Source organism: Chiloscyllium punctatum, chromosome 1 (assembly GCF_047496795.1).
Source record: "Chiloscyllium punctatum isolate Juve2018m chromosome 1, sChiPun1.3, whole genome shotgun sequence".
NCBI lineage: Eukaryota > Metazoa > Chordata > Chondrichthyes > Orectolobiformes > Hemiscylliidae > Chiloscyllium > Chiloscyllium punctatum.
In genome coordinates, this window is record NC_092739.1 from 17550473 (window position 1) to 17568389 (window position 17917).

The window sequence follows — 17917 nt, forward strand, 5'->3', positions numbered from 1 at the left end:
AACAAAGGGTTAACGGCTCCATTTCGAAATGGCAGGCAGTGACCAGTGGGGTACCGCAGGGATCCGTGCTGGGACCGCAGCTTTTTACAATATATGTAAATGATATAGAAGATGGTATCAGCAATAACATTAGCAAATTTGCTGATGACACAAAGCTAGGTGGTAGGGTGAAATGTGATGAGGATGTTAGGGGATTACAGGGTGACCTGGACAAGTTAGGTGAGTGGGCAGATGCATGGCAGATGCAGTTTAATGTGGATAAATGTCTGGTTATCCACTTTGGTGGCAAGAACAGGAAGGCAGATTACTACCTCAATGGTATCAAATTAGGTAAAGGGGCTGTTCAGAGAGATCTGGGTGTTCTTGTCCACCAGTCAATGAAGGCAAGCATGCAGGTACAGCAGGTCGTGAAGAAGGCTAATAGCATGCTGGCCTTCATAACAAGAGGGATTGAGTATAGAAGCAAAGAGGTGCTTCTGCAGCTGTACAGGGCCCTGGTGAGACCACACCTGGAGTACTGTGTGCAGTTCTGGTCTCCAAATTTGAGGAAAGACATTCTGGCTATTGAGGGAGTGCAGCGTAGGTTCACGAGGTCAATTCCTGGAATGGCAGGATTGCCTTACACGGAAAGACTGAAGCGACTGGGCTTGTATACCCTTGAGTTTAGAAGACTGAGAGGGGATCTGATTGAAACGTATAGGCTTATGAAAGGACTGGACACTCTGGCAGGAGGGAACATATTTCCGTTGATGGGGGAGTGCCGAACCAGAGGACACAACTTAAAAATACAGGGTAGACCATTTAGGACAGAGATGAGGAGAAACTACTTCACCCAGAGAGTGGTGGCTGTGTGGAATGCTCTGCCCCAGAGGGCAGTGGAGGCCCAGTCTCTGGATTCTTTTAAGAAAGAATTGGATAGAGCTCTTAAAGATAGTGGAGTCAAGGGGTATGGAGATAAGGCTGGAACAGGATACTAATTAGGAATGATCAGCCATGATCATATTGAATGGCGGTGCAGGCTCGAAGGGCAGAATGGCCTACTCCTGCATCTATTGTCTATTGTCTATTGTCTATAATTGTTGAGGGACCGTTGCATCTTTGGAGGTACCATCTCTTGGAAGGCCCTATTTACCCTTTCAGGTGGACATAAAAATCTCATGACATTATTTTGGAGAAAAGGGAAGTTATATCAGTGTTCTAGCCAAAAATATTTATTCTACAATTGACATCACACTCAAAAAAAGTAATTATCTGGGTATAAACACTGTTTATGGGAGTTTGCTCTGCAGAAATTGACATCTTTCATATCTTAACAGTATGAATATGCACTCCATTGGCTGCAAAACATTCTGGGGATAGTTAATGAGAAATGGGTCATATGAAGTGCTTGTTTTATTTTCTCTTTAGTTTAGGTTGGGAGAGTAATTTTATCAATTTTTACCACCAGCCCTGCAATTTTTCTTTCTTGTTTGAAGCATGCATTCCAAAACTTATCCTTGGGACTCAGTTTAATCATTCATGTAAATCATTATGAGAGAATAACTGTGCATTACAGTTTAAAGATATTGAATAATCCTGACCATCATGGACTAGGTATTACAGCTGATTCATCCTTCAATATTCCTTACTTTACAGTTGTGTATCTAAATAGATGATAAATTAGAGTTTTGATGTCATGCTTCCAACAGAAGGCTTGTTGGCACAAAATTCAACCCACCATGCTGGTCTCTCAAGTACGTTCTTGCCCTGAAGAACTGCTGCCCACAGGTTTTTATAAATCTGCAAAAACAGAAAAAGCAGTTCACCCATGATTGCTCAAGATTGAAAACTCATTGTATAGAAACAGCTAAAGCAGTTAGTGAAAACTTGAGAAAACGTTTAGAATCAATTGCATATATTGTGTGAAGCAATTATTGTTGGGTAATTTGTTATGTATATCATAATCAAGTCTTCCCAGTCCACTTTTAAAGTTATACTTCTAAAAAATGCAAAACTATTTAAAGAAAAAGGAACATATTTTTGTTTATTCTAAAATGGCACCAACTTATAGGATGAACAACACATTTTGAATAAAGAATAAATAAACTATATTTTTGAAGCCAATGCACTCCTGAGAACAGAAACCGCAGAATTAACAAGTTTAGCATGATCTACTTTTGGATTTTCAATTCCCCATTCCAGAAGTTAGGTATATAATTAGGAAAAAAATAATGAATAAGTAAAGCAAGTGATTTTGGAGAGGATTGTTCAACAGCACTTGAGTAGACAATAAAACTTGCATCCCTGCTCTATGCAGTCATGAATGGTGGTTCACAATTAAACAACTAAAGGGAAAAAGTGGCTCCATAAGCATCTTATTCAATGATTTAAAAAGTCCAGAATGCATGTACAAAAATCAAGACTCATACATTAAAAACCACCTTCTGCCAGAAGTGTCAAGTGGACCTTCTGGCTTGAGGGCCCCACTGTGAAAGAATCCGGTCTTTGTATAACTTGACTCACTCCACATGAGATCTTGCAATAGTTGCATACTACAGAGCTGAAGAACATCTCATCTATTGCACTGTAGGTTGAATGTGGCATCAAACTACTAATGATTAAGGGCAAAACTATCTACAGGCAGTCATACCTAGCTTAAAAAAAACAGTTGTGATTATTGGAAGTTATTCATCTCAGCCCCATTCAATGCTAGAATTCCTTAGTGTTACTGCCTCAGCCCAACTATCTTCAATTGCTTCATCAGTTACTTTTCCACTGTCATGGGAGACTGATTAGCAAGGTTAGATCTCATGGAATACAGGGAGAACTAGCCATTTGGATACAGAACTGGCTCAAAGGTAGAAGACAGAGGGTGATGGTGGAGGGTTGCTTTTCAGACTGAAGGCCTGTGACCAGTGGAGTGCCACAAGGATTGGTGCTGGGTCCTCTACTTTTTGTCATTTACATAAATGATTTGGATGTGAGCATAAGAGGTACAATTAGTAAGTTTGCAGATGACATCAAAATTGGAGGTGTAGTGGACAGCGAAGAGGGTTACCTCAGATTACAACAGGATCTGGACCAGATGGGCCAATGGGCTGAGAAGTGGCAGATGGAGTTTAATTCAGATAAATGCGAGGTGCTGCATTTTGGGAAAGCAAATCTTAGCAGGACTTATACACTTAATGGTAAGGTTTTAGGGAGTATTGCTGAACAAAGCGACCTTGAAATGCAGGTTCATAGCTCCTTGAAAGTGGAGTTGCAGGTAGATAGGATAGTGAAGAAGGCGTTTCATATGCTTTCCTTTATTGGTCAGAGTATTGAGTACAGGAGTTGGGAGGTTATGTTGCGTCTGTACAGGACATTGGTTAGGCCACTGTTGGAATATTGCGTGCAATTCCCGTCTCTTTCCTATTGGAAAGATGTTGTGAAACTTGAAAGGGTTCAGAAAAGATTTACAAGGATGTTGCCAGGGTTGGAGGATCTGAGCTACAGGGAGAGGCTGAACAGGCTGGGGCTGTTTTCCCTGGAGCGTCAGAGGCTGAGGGGTGACCTAACAGAGGTTTACAAAATTATGAGGGGCATGGATAGGATAAATAGACAAAGTCTTTTCCCTGGGGTGGGGGGAGTCCAGAATTAGAGGGCATAGGTTTAGGGTGAGAGAGGAAGGATATAAAAGAGACCTAAGGGGCAACGTTTTCACGCAGAGGGTGGTACGTGTATGGAATGAGCTGCCAGAGGATGTGGTGGAGGCTGGTACAATTGCAACATTTAAGAGGCATTTGGATGGGTATATGAATAGGAAGGGTTTGGAGGGATATGGGCTGGGTGCTGGCAGGTGGGACTAGATTGGGTTGGGATATCTGGTCGGCATGGACGGGTTGGACCGAAGGGTCTGTTTTCATGCTGTACATCTCTATGACTCTGTAAGACATTTTAGGGCTTTCTGTGTTTTTCTTTCATGTTTAAAAGTATTTTTGATAAAGCACAGCAGGTCAAGCAGCATCAGAGAAGCAGGTGAGTCGATGTTTCAGATTAGAACCTTTCATCAGGACAGGGAAGGGAGCTGAGAAATAAATAGATGGGGAGGGTGGGGCTGGGGGAAAGTAGGTGCGATGGCGATAGGTGGATGCAGTTAGGAGGTGATTGTGATTGGTCATTGGGAAGGGTGGAGCGGATAGAAGGGAAGGAAGAATAACAGATTAGGTCAGGTCAAGGGGCAGGGCAGAAAGGGAGGCTGGACCTGGGATGAGGTGAGGGGTGGAGAGATTTGAAACTTGGCGAATTTCGTGTTATGGCTGAATGGTTGTAAGGTCCCGAGGCAGAACATGAGGTGTTCTTCCTCCAGTTTGCATATGGCCTTATTTTGACAGTGGAGGCGGCCCAGGATGGACATGTTGTCAGGGGAGTTTGAGGGAGAGTTGAAATGGAGAGACTGAGTGCAAACTTGGGGACTGGTTCAGGGAACACCTATGATCCATATGGTCCAATCAACACATTCCGGTTGCCAGCCATTTCAACTGCCCCTCCAATTCCCTCGACGACATGTCCATCCTGGACCTCCTCCTTCATCAAAATAAGGTTACATGCAAACTGGAGGAAGAACACCTCATCTTCCACACCAGGAGCTTACAATCATTCGGCCTCAACACAGAATTCACTAGCTTTCAAATCTCCCCACCCCCCACCTCATCCCAGGTCCAGCCCTATCTCTCTGCCCTGCCCCCTTGACCTAACCTAAACTGTCCATCTTCCTTCCCATCTATCTGCTCCACCCTTCCCACTGACCAATCACAATCACCCCCTACCTGCATCCACCAACGCCATCCCATATAACTTCCACCCCAGCCCCACTCTCTCTCTCCTCTACTTCTCATCTCCCTTCCCCAGTCCTGGTGAAAGGTTCTGACCTGAAACATCGACTCCTCTGCTCCTCCGATGCTGCTTGACCTGCTGTGCTTTTTCCAGCTCCACACTTGATCGACTCTGACTTTCCAGCATCTGTAGTTCTCACTATCTTCAATTATTTAAAAGAATTTGAGTCCATAAATGTCTCAAGCATTAAAAGTAAATGATGGAATTCGAACATTGATGGACCATATTTTATCACCATGACATTCTTCATCTTTCCAAATGGCCTCAGCAATAATACCAGCTTTATCTCACTGCAACATCTTCAAAATAATTGCTGCAAGGAGTTGCTCCTGCCAATGTTTACCTCACACTATTACTGGTCCACTTATTCCTACCTTGCCTTTATACTTTGCTGCAATGATGGTGGCATGATACATGTTAATACCTTCCATGGTGCACACACATCTTTCTTATCTTGTCTGGTGTCCAACAAAGTGACCTGTATGCAACTGGAAAAGAGCCACTATGCCTGGAAACTGATTTTTATTTTAAAATTCCTTTGGTAGACTACACTTTTGATTAATGGGCATTTCCAACCTCACTACCAATCATCCTGACAAAGTCAGACAGAGGCAAGAGATGGATTACTTGCTATCTCTGCACATTTTCCAGCATGCTCCACATTAGCAAAGACAGAAGACTAGTTATCCATGACACTCAGCTGAAAACAGTACTCTGAATCATGGATAAATGCAGTTTGGCTATTACAGTTCAGTGTCAATCATCGAAGAGTCATGCATCTACTCTAATTACCCATGGATAGCACAGCGGGCAACATGTAAATAACTGAAAAAAAGAACTACGCATTTCGTTTTAAAACTGCAAATATGTTAAAAAGACCTGTTGTATTAATATGAAAGCTCAAGGGTATTGTCAAGGCCTAGACAAATATTTTTTTCATTGACCAACAGTCGCCACTTTAAAAATACAAATTTTATTTTTGCATAAGTTAAATATCAAATGCCTACTGATATTGTACTTAAAAGTTTCTGAACTGCTAAAATCAGAGTCTGGAATATTCAGTAATGACACTATTAAATCGCTCATTTTCCATCTTTTTTTGACAAACTATGAAATTCCTGATGGAGTTGTTAGCAATATTGTTCATACATTTAAAATTCCTTCTTGATGAACACATTGGTGAGCACCTTGTTATATCATTAATCTTTCTTGACATCTTTCTTTACATATTATGCTCAGAAGATGAAAAAGGCACATGCTACTGTACAAAGGGAAAAAAAAAATTACTTTACCTCTCCATCAGCTTTCCCAATTGGTGAATTCAAAATAAAGTCAGGAGGAGCAAGGACATCCACAAGAGCCACTACATCATCCTTCAGCTATTTTAATACAAATAAATATCATTATTGTTAGTCATGTTTCAAATGTTATTTTTCTGTGAAATAATCATGCAGAACCTTATTTTTAAACTGGATAGTGAAATAAAATCATGTATTGATCTTGCATTGTCACAGTATTTTTTAAGATGAATTTTACATTATATGTATATTTAATGAGCTGTGTCACCAGTAATGTTTGGGCTTAAATAGCATGCTTAATATTACTTCTTTTTATTCGGACTATTATGACAGTTACTTAAAATTTCACAATAATATAAAACCACCAAAAATATTCATTGCTGTCCATTTGGAACTCAACTTGAGAGATTCTAGTGCAGGGAAATGGATTTCCATTGAATACATCAACTTCAGCAATAAGCAACAGTAGGTCAGCTGTTGCATAGTTAAGGTACAGAATATAATTCCTACATATTTGGTCCAAAAATGCTGGAGTTTCAACTTTGGAAGACCTCATTATGTTAACATGGCATATTACCATCTGATGGTCTCACCTAGTGAGATCGGTGCCAGGCTTGGGGCTGTTATGCACTGTCAGCCAATATCTACTGAGAACTAAGTTTAGTATGTGTGGAAGCCTAATGGTCAACAAACAGAAAAAAACTTTCCTTCTGTCCAAATTTCTGGGTGAAAAAAGTTCTCTAAACCACTGCACAATTTCCCTCAAATATTTTTAGATTTTAGATAACAAAGGAGCAGAAATCTAAAAATTTTCAGATGAACATATATATCATTAAGCTTCATTTTTTCCTTTATCCAGATTATATATAAAAACTAATTCTAAACAGTAGTCAAAGTAATATTATATGACTTAACCTGTGCACATAGATTTAGAATGGCATTTTGCAATCTTCTTCCAGGTTTGTCACCGGTGAAATAGCCCCCTGTAAATAAACACAAGATTATAAGATATAGGTGCAGAATTGGGGCTTTTTGCCTACTGGGTCTGTTCCGCCATTAGATCAGGGCTGACATGTTCCTCAACTCCATTCACTCCACAACCCTTGATCCCCTTACTAATCAAGAACTAATCTTTGTCTTAAATACACTCAATGACTTGGCCCCATGGCCCACTGTGGCAATAAGTTCCACAGATTCACCATTCTCTGGCTGAAGAAATTTCATCTTGTCTGAGTTCTAAAGGGTCATCCCTTCACTCTAAGGCTGTGCCCTTGGGTCCCAGTCTTTCTTGCTAGTGGAATTATCTTTTTCATTTCCACTCTATCCAGGTCTCTCAGCATTTTATAAGTTTCAATCAGATTACCCCTCATTCTCCTCAACTGTACTCAATGGAATGTAGACCCAGAGTCCCCAACTACTCCTCATAGGACAAAGCCTTCTTTCCTGGGATCATTCTTGTGAACCTCCTCTGAACTCCATATAAGGCCAGCATATCTTTCCTTAGATACATAGCCCAAAATTGTTCACAATATTCCAAATGTGGTCTGATCAGAGCCTTAAGCAGCCTATCTCTGCTCTTGTATTCTATTCCTTTGAAGTGAGTGCTAACATTGCATTCACCTTCTTAACTGCCAACTGAACCTGCATATTAACTTTAAGAGGATCATGAACTAAGACTCTTAAGTCTCTTTGTGGTTGATTTCTGAAGCCTTTCCTCATTTAGAAATAGTCTACTCCTCTATTCTGGATTAGTGGTGCTGGAAGAGCACAGCAGTTCAGGCAGCATCCAACGAGCAGCGAAATCAACGTTTCGGGCAAAAGCCCTTCATCAGGAATAAAGGCAGTGAGCCTGAAGCATGGAGAGATAAGCTAGAGGAGGGTGGGGGTGGGGAGAGAGTAGCATAGAGGACAATGGGTGAGTGGGGGAGGAGATGAAGGTGATAGGTCAAGGAGGAGAGGGTGGAGTGGATAGGTGGAAAAGAAGATAGGCAGGTCGGACAAGTCAAGGAGACAGTAACTGAGCTGGAAGTAGAAACTAGGATGAGGTGGGGGAAGGGGAAATGATGAAGCTGTTGAAGTCCACATTGATGCCCTGGGGTTGAAGTGTTCCGAGGCGGAAGATGAGGCGTTCTTCCTCCAGGCGTCGGGCGGTGAAGGAGGCCCAGGACCTCCATGTCCTCGGCAGAGTGGGAGGGGGAGTTGAAATGTTGGGCCACGGGGCGGTTTGGTTGATTGGTGCGGGTGTCTCGGAGATGTTCCCTAAAGCGCTCTGCTAGGAGGCGCCCAGTCTCCTCAATGTAGAGGAGACCACATCGGGAGCTACGGATACAATAAATGATATTGGTGGATGTGCAGGTGAAACTTTGATGGATGTGGAAGGCTCCTTTAGGGCCTTGGATAGAGGTGAGGGAGGAGGTGTGGGCACAGGTTTTACAGTTCCTGCGGTGGCAGGGGAAAGTGCCAGAATGGGAGGGTGGGTCGTAGGGGGGTGTGGACCTGACCAGGTAGTCACGGAGGGAACGGTCTTTGCGGAAGGCGGAAAGGGGTGGGGAGGGAAATATATCCCTGGTGGTGGGGTCTTTTTGAAGGTGGCGGAAATGTCGGTGGATGATTTGGTTGATGCGAAGGTTTGTAGGGTGGAAGGTGAGCACCAGGGGCGTTCTGTCCTTGTTACGGTTGGAGGGGTGGGGTCTGAGGGCGGAGGTGCGGGATGTGGACGAGATGCGTTGGAGGGCATCTTTAACCACGTGGGAAGGGAAATTGCGGTCTCTAAAGAAGGAGGCCATCTGGTGTGCCCTATGGTGGAACTTGTCCTCCTGGGAGCAGATACGGCGGAGGCGGAGAAATTGGGAAGAGATTTTTGCAAGAGATAGGGTGGGAAGAGGTGTAATCCAGGTAGCTATGGGAGTCAGTGGGTTTGTAAAAAATGTCAGTGTCAAGTCGGTCGTCACTAATGGAGATGGAGAGGTCCAGGAAGGGGAGGGAGGTGTCAGAGATAGTCCAGGTAAATTTAAGGTCAGGGTGGAATGTGTTGGTGAAGTTGATGAATTGCTCAACCTCCTCACGGGAGCACGAGGTGGTGCCAATGCAGTCATCAATGTAGCGGAGGAAGAGGTGGGGAGTGGTGCCGGTGTAATTACGGAAGATCAACTGTTCTACATAGCCAACAAAGAGACAGGCATAGCTGGGGCCCATATGTGTGCCCATGGCTACACCTTTGGTCTGGAGGAAGTGGGAGGATTCAAAGGAGAAATTGTTAAGGGTGAGGACCAGTTCGGCCAAACGAATGAGAGTGTCAGTGGAAGGGTACTGTTGGGGACGTCTGGAGAGGAAAAAACGGAGGGTTTGGAGGCCCTGGTCATGGCGAATGGAGGTGTAGAGGGATTGGATATCCATGGTGAAGATAAGGCATTGGGGGCCAGGGAAACGGAAGTCTTGGAGGAGGTGGAGGGCGTGGGTGGTGTCTCGAACGTATGTGGGGAGTTCCTGGACTAGGGGGGATAGGACAGTGTCAAGGTAGGTAGAGATGAGTTCAGTGGGGCAGGAGCATGCTGAGACAATGGGTCGGCCAGGGTGGTCAGGCTTGTGGATCTTGGGAAGGAGGTAGAACCGGGCAGTGCGGGGTTCCCGGACTATGAGGTTGGAAGCTGTGGGTGGGAGATCTCCTGAGGTGATGAGGTTCTGTATGGTCTGGGAGATGATGGTTTGGTGATGGGGGGTGGGGTCATGGTCGAGGGAGCAGTAGGAAGAGGTGTCCTCGAGTTGGCGTTTGGCTTCAGCGGTGTAGAGGTCAGTGCGCCAGACTACCACTGCGCCCCCTTTATCCGCTGGCTTAATGGTGAGGTTAGGATTGGAGCAGAGGGATTGGAGGGCTGCGCGTTGTGAGGGTGAGAGGTTGGAGTGGGGGAGGGGGGGGCGACAGGTTGAGGCGGTTAATGTCCCGGCGGCAGTTGGAAATGAAGAGGTCGAGGGCAGGTAATAGGCCAGCGTGGGGTGTCCAGGTGGATGCAGTGTGTTGGAGGTGGGCAAAGGGGTCCTCGGAAGGTGGGCGGGAGTCCTGATTGTGAAAGTAAGCTCGGAGGCGGAGGCGACGGAAGAATTGTTCGATGTCACGTCGTGTATTAAATTCATTGATGCGTGGACGGAGGGGGATGAAGGTGAGTCCTTTGCTGAGGACTGATCGTTCGTCCTCAGTGAGTGGGAGGTCTGGAGGGATGGTGAAAACTCGGCAGGGCCGGGAGCTGGGATCTGGTGTGGGTGTGGAGCTGGGAGTGGGGTCGGAGCCAGTACCTGGAGTGGGTGTGATGGTGGGGGGAATGGGGGTGGAGGCATGAGCAGGGGTGATGTTGCCCTCGGGGTTCTGGGGGGTGGGGATAGTGACAGTGGGGTCTGTGGGGGTCGTGTCAGCAGAATGCAGGTGGGTGGCGCTGGTGGAGGCGGAAGTGGTGGTGATCATGGCAGTAGGGGAAGTCACTGAGCGTGTGGCATCAGCGATGATGTGAGGGCCAGAAGTGGTTGTGGGAGTGGCCATGATGTGGGCGGAAGTGACATCATCACTCAGCGTGGGGGTGGTAGCTGCATCTACTCCTCTATTCTGCCTACCAAAGTGCATTACCTTACATTTTGCCACATTGTATGCCATCTGCTACTTCGTCAACTCTCCTAGCTTATTCAAGTCCTTCTGTAGCTTCCCCCTTCCTCAGCATCAACTATTTTTCCACCTATCTTTGTGTCATCTGCAAACTTAGCGACTCTAAACTCTGCAATAGGTTACATGATCAGTTGTTTGGAAATTATAAAGGTCCTTTACAATCTAATGGTATAATAGAGAGGCAGTAACATATAGTAATATCACCAGACTAGTAATCTAGAACCCAAGGCTAATATCTGGGCACATGTGTTTGAATTCCACCATAGCAGACAATAAAATTTGAATTCAATTAAAAAAATCTGGATAAAAAGCTAACACTGGGCCGAAAGGCCTGCTTCCACACTGTAGGGAACCTAATCTAATCTAATAATGGCAACTTTTGGTTGCTGTAAAAAATGTGAGCCCCAAATTGAAGCTTAATGGTAGGATACCCAATTCACGTGCAGTGACCTAGTCCATGTTAGGGTGGTGGGGGGAGGACCTAAGTTTAATCTTCAGTTCTGCTACATGCTCATAGATTAGCCTGATCTAGAGTAGCAGCAAATGAATTTATCAATCAATGGTTCATCTGACTGAAAACATAATGCTCAGCAATCAGCTTGCCATTGTGAAAAAGATTTGCCTCTTGATCCCGATTTCCTTTTCGTCAAATCCTATTTGGGAAGGCTGGAGGCATTGATTAAGTAGTGAGACATGGATGCATAAGAAGAAAGAAGTGAAATCAAAATAAAATGACTAAAAACAACAAAATCAAAAGATAATAAAAATGCAAACAATTTACAGGATAATCAGAGACTATTAACAATAAAAATAGTAGTCCTTCTTGGGTATGACAATAGATTGGACAAAAGGGCACCTCACAACCAGACAACACTTTACAGCATAACAGCTATACATAGCCAACTTCTATAGTGAATGTGGACTAAGGCAAATGATAGAAACTTCAGATATTACTCACCTTGGTACAATACTGCTGTATGTTTATTAAGAGTCCACAGACCATATAGGGAACAGAGACGCTCTAACACAGGTTGTAAGCTGATTGGTGTGTCAGAACTATGAACAAAATCATGAAATCTTTGCAGCACATTGTACTCGATGAAGACAATTGCTGAAGATCTGCAATAATACACCTAGAGAGGAAAGAAATAAGTTTCATACAGCAGTAGAAACCAATAGCTCATCCAAAATTTAGTTTATGAAGGGTAAGATCCAGTGGAAAGATAGCCATCAACCTCTGATATTTGACCTGCTAGTAATAGTGTAATAGGTACAAGAGGAGATTTTGGTTTGTCTATTTTATCTGATTTTACAGATATGGCATTTTTGTATTGTATTCAATGCTGTTGACAGGGCTCTCATACACATGCTGCAGACTTGGTGAGAATCTCATAGTGTCCCTCTTGGGAAGGCCCACTGCACTGATGCTTATCACGTACATAACTGGGCATCAGTTAGATGTCCGGGGTGGAAGTCCTGCCCACTGAGAGCTATCCAGAAATCAGAGGTTGCAGTCGTTGCTGCCAGTATGGCACCCACACAAGGCCCAGGATCAGTGAGGAATGCAGGCCACGGATGAGTGATCGCAGGAGGGGCATTCCACAGGCGGAGGATTGGCAGCAAGGCCAGGCAGTGGCTCTCCATGGGTTTCCTTTTTCCAATGCTGGCTCCATTGTTCAAGCATTTTAAAACGTTTATTCATGGGCTGTGGGTGTTGCTGGCTAGGCCAGTATTGTTGTCCATCTTGAATTGTCCAGAGGATAGCTAAGAGTCAACAAAATTACTGTGAGTCTAGAGTCATATCTCGGCCAGGTAAGATTGACAGATTTTCTTCCCTAAAAAGGCATTCATGTACAAATGGATTTTTAAACAATTAATAGTGGTTGTCAGGTCACCTTTTGTTTTACCTTTTATTGAATTCAAGGTTCACCATTTGTAATGGTGAGATTCAAAATCATGTTCCCAGAACAATGGCCTGGGGCTTTGGATTTTTAGTCCAGTGACATTACCACAATACTATCACCTCCTCCTAAATATCTTTGAAACAGGCTCCCATTTGGAAACTTCCATGCAACCCTGACAGGCTTCCAGCTTGACACCACCACTTACTGCTGGGTGAATACCAGTGGCAGTGAGGGGAGGCATTTTAGTGAGTATTAAATGCCCACTTGCAGATTTCAATTGACTGTGGGGTGGGAAGTGTATCTATGACATTTCCTGCCACAAACTTGAATATGGCTGAAGCAGGATCATGGTGTAATCATGTCATTTTCTTTTGCTCAAGAACATTTGTAGCCTCATATGAGTCTGTTCTAGTAACTAATAACCACAGAAATTAACTGTAAAAATTAACCAAAAATTAGATTACTTGCAGTGCGGAAACAGGCCCTTCGGCCCAACACGTCCACTCGATCCGCCGAAGCGCAACCCACCCAGACCCATTCCCCTACATTTACCCATTGTACTTAACACTACGGTAATTTAGCATGGCCAATTCACCTAACCTGCACATTTTTGGATTGTGGGAGGAAACCGGAGCAGCCGGAGGCAGAAACGGGGAGAATGTGCAAATTCCACACAGTCAGTCGCCTGAGGCGGGAATTGAACCCGGGTCTCTAGCGCTGTGAGGCAGCAGTGCTAACCACTGTGCCACCGTGCTGCCCATGCCAGGTTTCATTCAGGAAGTTGGCTTGCTCAGTATTGTCATCAGCTAGAATCATAAAGTAGAGGTTTTTGCATGTTCAGAAACCCACTGGATTAAGATTTAATTAAAGGAAAGGGTGCAAAAGGTTGTGGACAGAAAACAGGAGTGTCATAGTGAAGTTTATTGCATGGATTACATTGTCAAAATTACTGATTGGTGCTTTGATTAATTTGAAATCTTTGATTAAAGCTAAACTGAGGGAGTTAACAGGCCAATTGAACGTAGAATTAAATGCAGAATCTAATAATGATAAAATGCTTAAAGTATTGGAATTAAAATAAGGCAAACCTGAACTTGATACTTCATCATTGTAATAAGCTATTTTTCAGCCAGAAATTAAAGAAAGCTTGACCTTTGGAGATTAAGAGATAAAAATGATGGAATCTCTCGAGTACTTGAGTAGTGTTGGCAATGGCAAGAAATTCATGCAAATGCAACAATGAACAACTTAGATTTTTGATGTTGAGAAGGTGTGTCATTTTCCCTTTAAGGTTTAAATGGCAAAAGAATTTTGCTAGCAAGCAGCAAAAGTCCAATTTGCATGCACTAACATTCCATTGTTAGGTAATGATGCCTCATTTCAAAGTTCAACCAGGTACCACTGGTAACCAGATTGTGCCAATTCTTGACTTCAAAATCTGAGTTGTTACTTGACAGCTGCAGGTAATTTTCCAGGCCTTCATGAACCACCTGCAGTCTGTCCACAGAGGTTGGCAGTGGCAAAACACTAGCCTCACCACATCATTATAACTAATCTCAGGCTACCCCAGAAGACACTTTGGCACTGCAGTACTACACTTTGGAGCTCACCACCATCTTATATTACAATGCTTCTATCAGCTCGCTTTGCTTGCAAGCACATACACCATCTTATCCATCTGAACAGGATGCGTTTCCAAGCTCTTAGCTTGCTTTCTTAGTATTCATTCACTCAGCGCTTACTTGGATATTTACAGCATCTGCGTCTCCATGCCTATTAGTGCTGGCAGAAAGCCAAGGCAACTTGTACCTATCTGCCAACACGGAACAGTTAAGTCAGTGGACACTTTACTGCAACATGCTATGTCAATGTCACACTGGCAGCATGTGTCAGCAATTTACATTACAGAAAAACTGGCCATTTAAGTCCATGCAAAGTACAGGACCTGTTTCCCTCCAGTCTAGGAATTGGGTCAATCTAGCAAGCCAAGTCAGACCAGTCCAAGGATTACAAATAGTGTAGTTGAAAAGCTGTAGAGTCATCAATTACAGGGTTGGCTAGTCCTACCAAGGCTGTCCTTACTAGTCAATTTGTGCTGGAATGTAAAAGTAATCATGAGAGCAAAAGACAGTTATTCCAAATTTAAGAGTGGGACCTTACATCAGGGATGGACACAGTATACTGTGGGATGAAGGCTTTCACATGTTACCACCACCCTAGCTTCATTAGGGAGGACATTGCTGTGATAGTGGCTAAGTAGTAGGCCGGGGTCCAAGGGGGGGAAATATGACATTTTGATAGTTAAGAGATTCACCCGGATGTTGTCTGTACTGAATTAGTTCTGGAATGAAGATAGACTAGATAGGCTGGGATTGTTTACCTTAGAGCAGAGAAGGCTAAGTGGGGGCAGGGGAATCAAGTTGAGGTAACAAAGTTCTAAGGGACATAGGCAAGGTAGATAAGAAGGAACCTTTGCCTTTAGTAGAAGGGTCAATAACCAGTGGGCACAGTTTTAAAGTAAGGAACAAAAAGTTTAAAGGGAATTTGAGTGAAAAAACAATCTCCCAGAGGGTGGTGCGTATCTGGAACTCACTAACTAAAAATATGTTAGAAGCAGGAACCCTCAAGTCACTTAACAAGTATTTATATGAGCACTTGAAATGACACAGCAAACAAGGCTATGGACCCACAGCTGGAAAATGGGACTGAAAAGAGTAGATAGATACTTGATGACTGGCAATGAATACAGCCGGCTGAAGTGGCTCTTTCTTTGCTGTATAAACTCAATGACTCTATTAAATAGAAGAGTCAAATTAGAATGTGGGACAATTCAAAGCTAAAGGGTTTGACACAAAAGGATGCATGAAGGTTGATATGGAGGAATCGAGCTGAGATAACAAACGTTCTGAGGGACACAGACAAGGTGGAAAGGAGGAACCTTTGCCTTTAGTAGAAGGATCAGTAACCACAGTGGACCCAGTTTTAAAGTAAGGAGCAAAAGGTTTAGAGTGTGAATTTGAATGAGGAGGAGGGGGGAATCTTCACTTCTGGCAGAGCCTGGGACTCCTTACAGTGAGTGTGACTTGGATACCATTTCATCTACTATCAAAGTTCAACTTTATACAGGAAAGAAAAATGGCTGACAACATACACATAAGGTGGAGTAAGCTTGATTTGCAGGGGAGGGGTGCTGTTGTGGATGATGTGTCGCAATGTTAATCTATCACCTATAGATTGAGAGATGTCATAAATCTGCCACCAAATTATGTGCATGTTCTGCAGGTCAACAATGTAGATTACAAATCTTGGACACAGCAATCACGATAATGTCACTGATCACGACAATTTAATTAATTCAAGTTTTGTAAAGTAGAGGTGATCACAGGCTTCATTCTGTGTCAACTCCATTCTTAAAATCACAAACATATTCCAAAAGTGTCATACCTAAACAATGACATGCAGCTACTCTTTTCTCAAATAGAAGGGTATATATAAGAATATGTGTCCTTTATATAAAATGTAGTATTTTGCAGCTGAGTTTGGGGGTGAGGAAGAGGGGCTTGGGGATATCAATGAAGAGGTAGAATTGCCACCATAGTAACAATATATTTGTGTTGTAAGGTTTGTGACATATATGTTTGTATAAGGTGCAACATATTAAAAAGGTCCACACAGAGACATGTCATGCCCTCATTCTAGTAAGCCTCCATGTCCTACTGTATCACCGTCCACATTAAAGCCCTATTTGTGTTTGATATGACTGCCCATGAATGAAAGTAACAGTATTGTTGCCATTGTCTTACCAGACCGTAGGGGTACTCACTCATTAGGGATACTGGTGGTGGTTTAACCTGAGGGTTACTACACCTCAGGCAAAGAGAGATGTTGAGAAGGAGAATCCTTCATAGTGATCTCAATTGGTGCAGGAATTGAATCTATGCTGTTGGCATCGCAAACCAGCTGCCAAGCTAACTGAGCTAACTGAATGCCCTGCTTAGGAATCACATTATTGATAAGGTGTTATGTTTCTGATTTTCATCCATGGATTGACTGGGCCAACCTAATGGTTCCAGCAATAGCAGCTGCTATTTCCCAATTGTTTTCAATTTGAACTCTACTGCTGTGGGGTTCTCCACAAATTAGTAATTTACCTGTGGAACAAGCACATTGCCAGAGATAAGTCTCCTTGCATGTGCATGTAGATATTGCAAACAGCCTGTATGTAATCTTCATCATGTAAGTTGATTAGGACTGTAATACATAAAAGGCAATAGCAGGAACACATTAAAAAAAATGAACCTTAAATATATGCTCGTAGCAGATTGTTGCTCCCACACAGAGAAAACGTAGCCAGCATATTCTGGTGTGACAGTAAATACCACAATCCTGGAATTGCTATTGCTTGAAGTTTAAATATACACTGAACATATTTGACTTTCACCCAGACCAGAATTTTCACTCCAGAGTCTGGAAAAAACTCATGGCTCTTTAAACCTGATTTGGGAGAAAGTGTCTAATTTTTGTTCAGGGTTGCTACTGCTGAAAAGAGTTCAGAGGGCTGTGGATGTGGGCTGTCTGAAAGGTCGACCTTTGTCCCAACCTGTAAAAATAATGAAACAATAAAAAAAGACATCCTCCAGGTTTCAATATGTCATGCACTACATTTGCCTATGAACTTTTCTTATTTGTTGGAACTTACCTATTCTGTGATCTCTGGAATATCCACTTAAACTCTTTTGACCTGTCCCTTAACCTAAATTGCCAATTCACTTTTGATAGCTTTGTTTTTACACACTCATATTTGCCCTTGTTCAAATCCAAAATTGCTGTGTTTGATGCATACTTCTCTCCCTTAAACTAGGTGTAAAATTCAATGCTCTGCCCCAGAGGGCAGTGGAGGCCCAGTCTCTGGATTCATTTAAGAAAGAGCTGGATAGAGCTCTTAAAGATAGTGGAATCAAGGGTTATGGAGATAAGGCAGGAAGAGGATACTGATTAAGAATGATCAGCCATGATCATATTGAATGGCGGTGCAGGCTCGAAGGGCTGAATGGCCTACTCCTGCACCTATATTAAGGTCACAGTTCCCAGAGGTGATTTCACGACAATCTCAGTAATTAATCCTATCTCTTATTGGTCAAATCCATGTCCAGTTTAGCCTGTTCCCTGGGTTGGTGCCATAACATCACTGGTTTAAGAAACTGTCTCAA

At 43.2% G+C, this 17917-nt stretch overlaps 1 protein-coding gene across 1 annotated transcript in view; it reads right to left on the reverse strand.

Annotated features, from left to right (window-relative positions):
• Positions 1–588: 588 nt before the first annotated feature.
• acox3 (acyl-CoA oxidase 3, pristanoyl) overlaps positions 589–17917 on the reverse strand; it is a 197628-nt gene continuing 180299 nt past the window's right edge. The window contains exons 15-18 of the mRNA XM_072573388.1: positions 11762–11936; positions 7068–7135; positions 6147–6233; positions 589–1779 (exon numbers count right to left, since the gene is read on the reverse strand). Coding sequence (XP_072429489.1) covers positions 1660–1779; positions 6147–6233; positions 7068–7135; positions 11762–11936 — 450 coding nt within the window. The 3' untranslated portion in view covers positions 589–1659. The remainder of the gene's footprint in view (positions 1780–6146; positions 6234–7067; positions 7136–11761; positions 11937–17917) is intronic.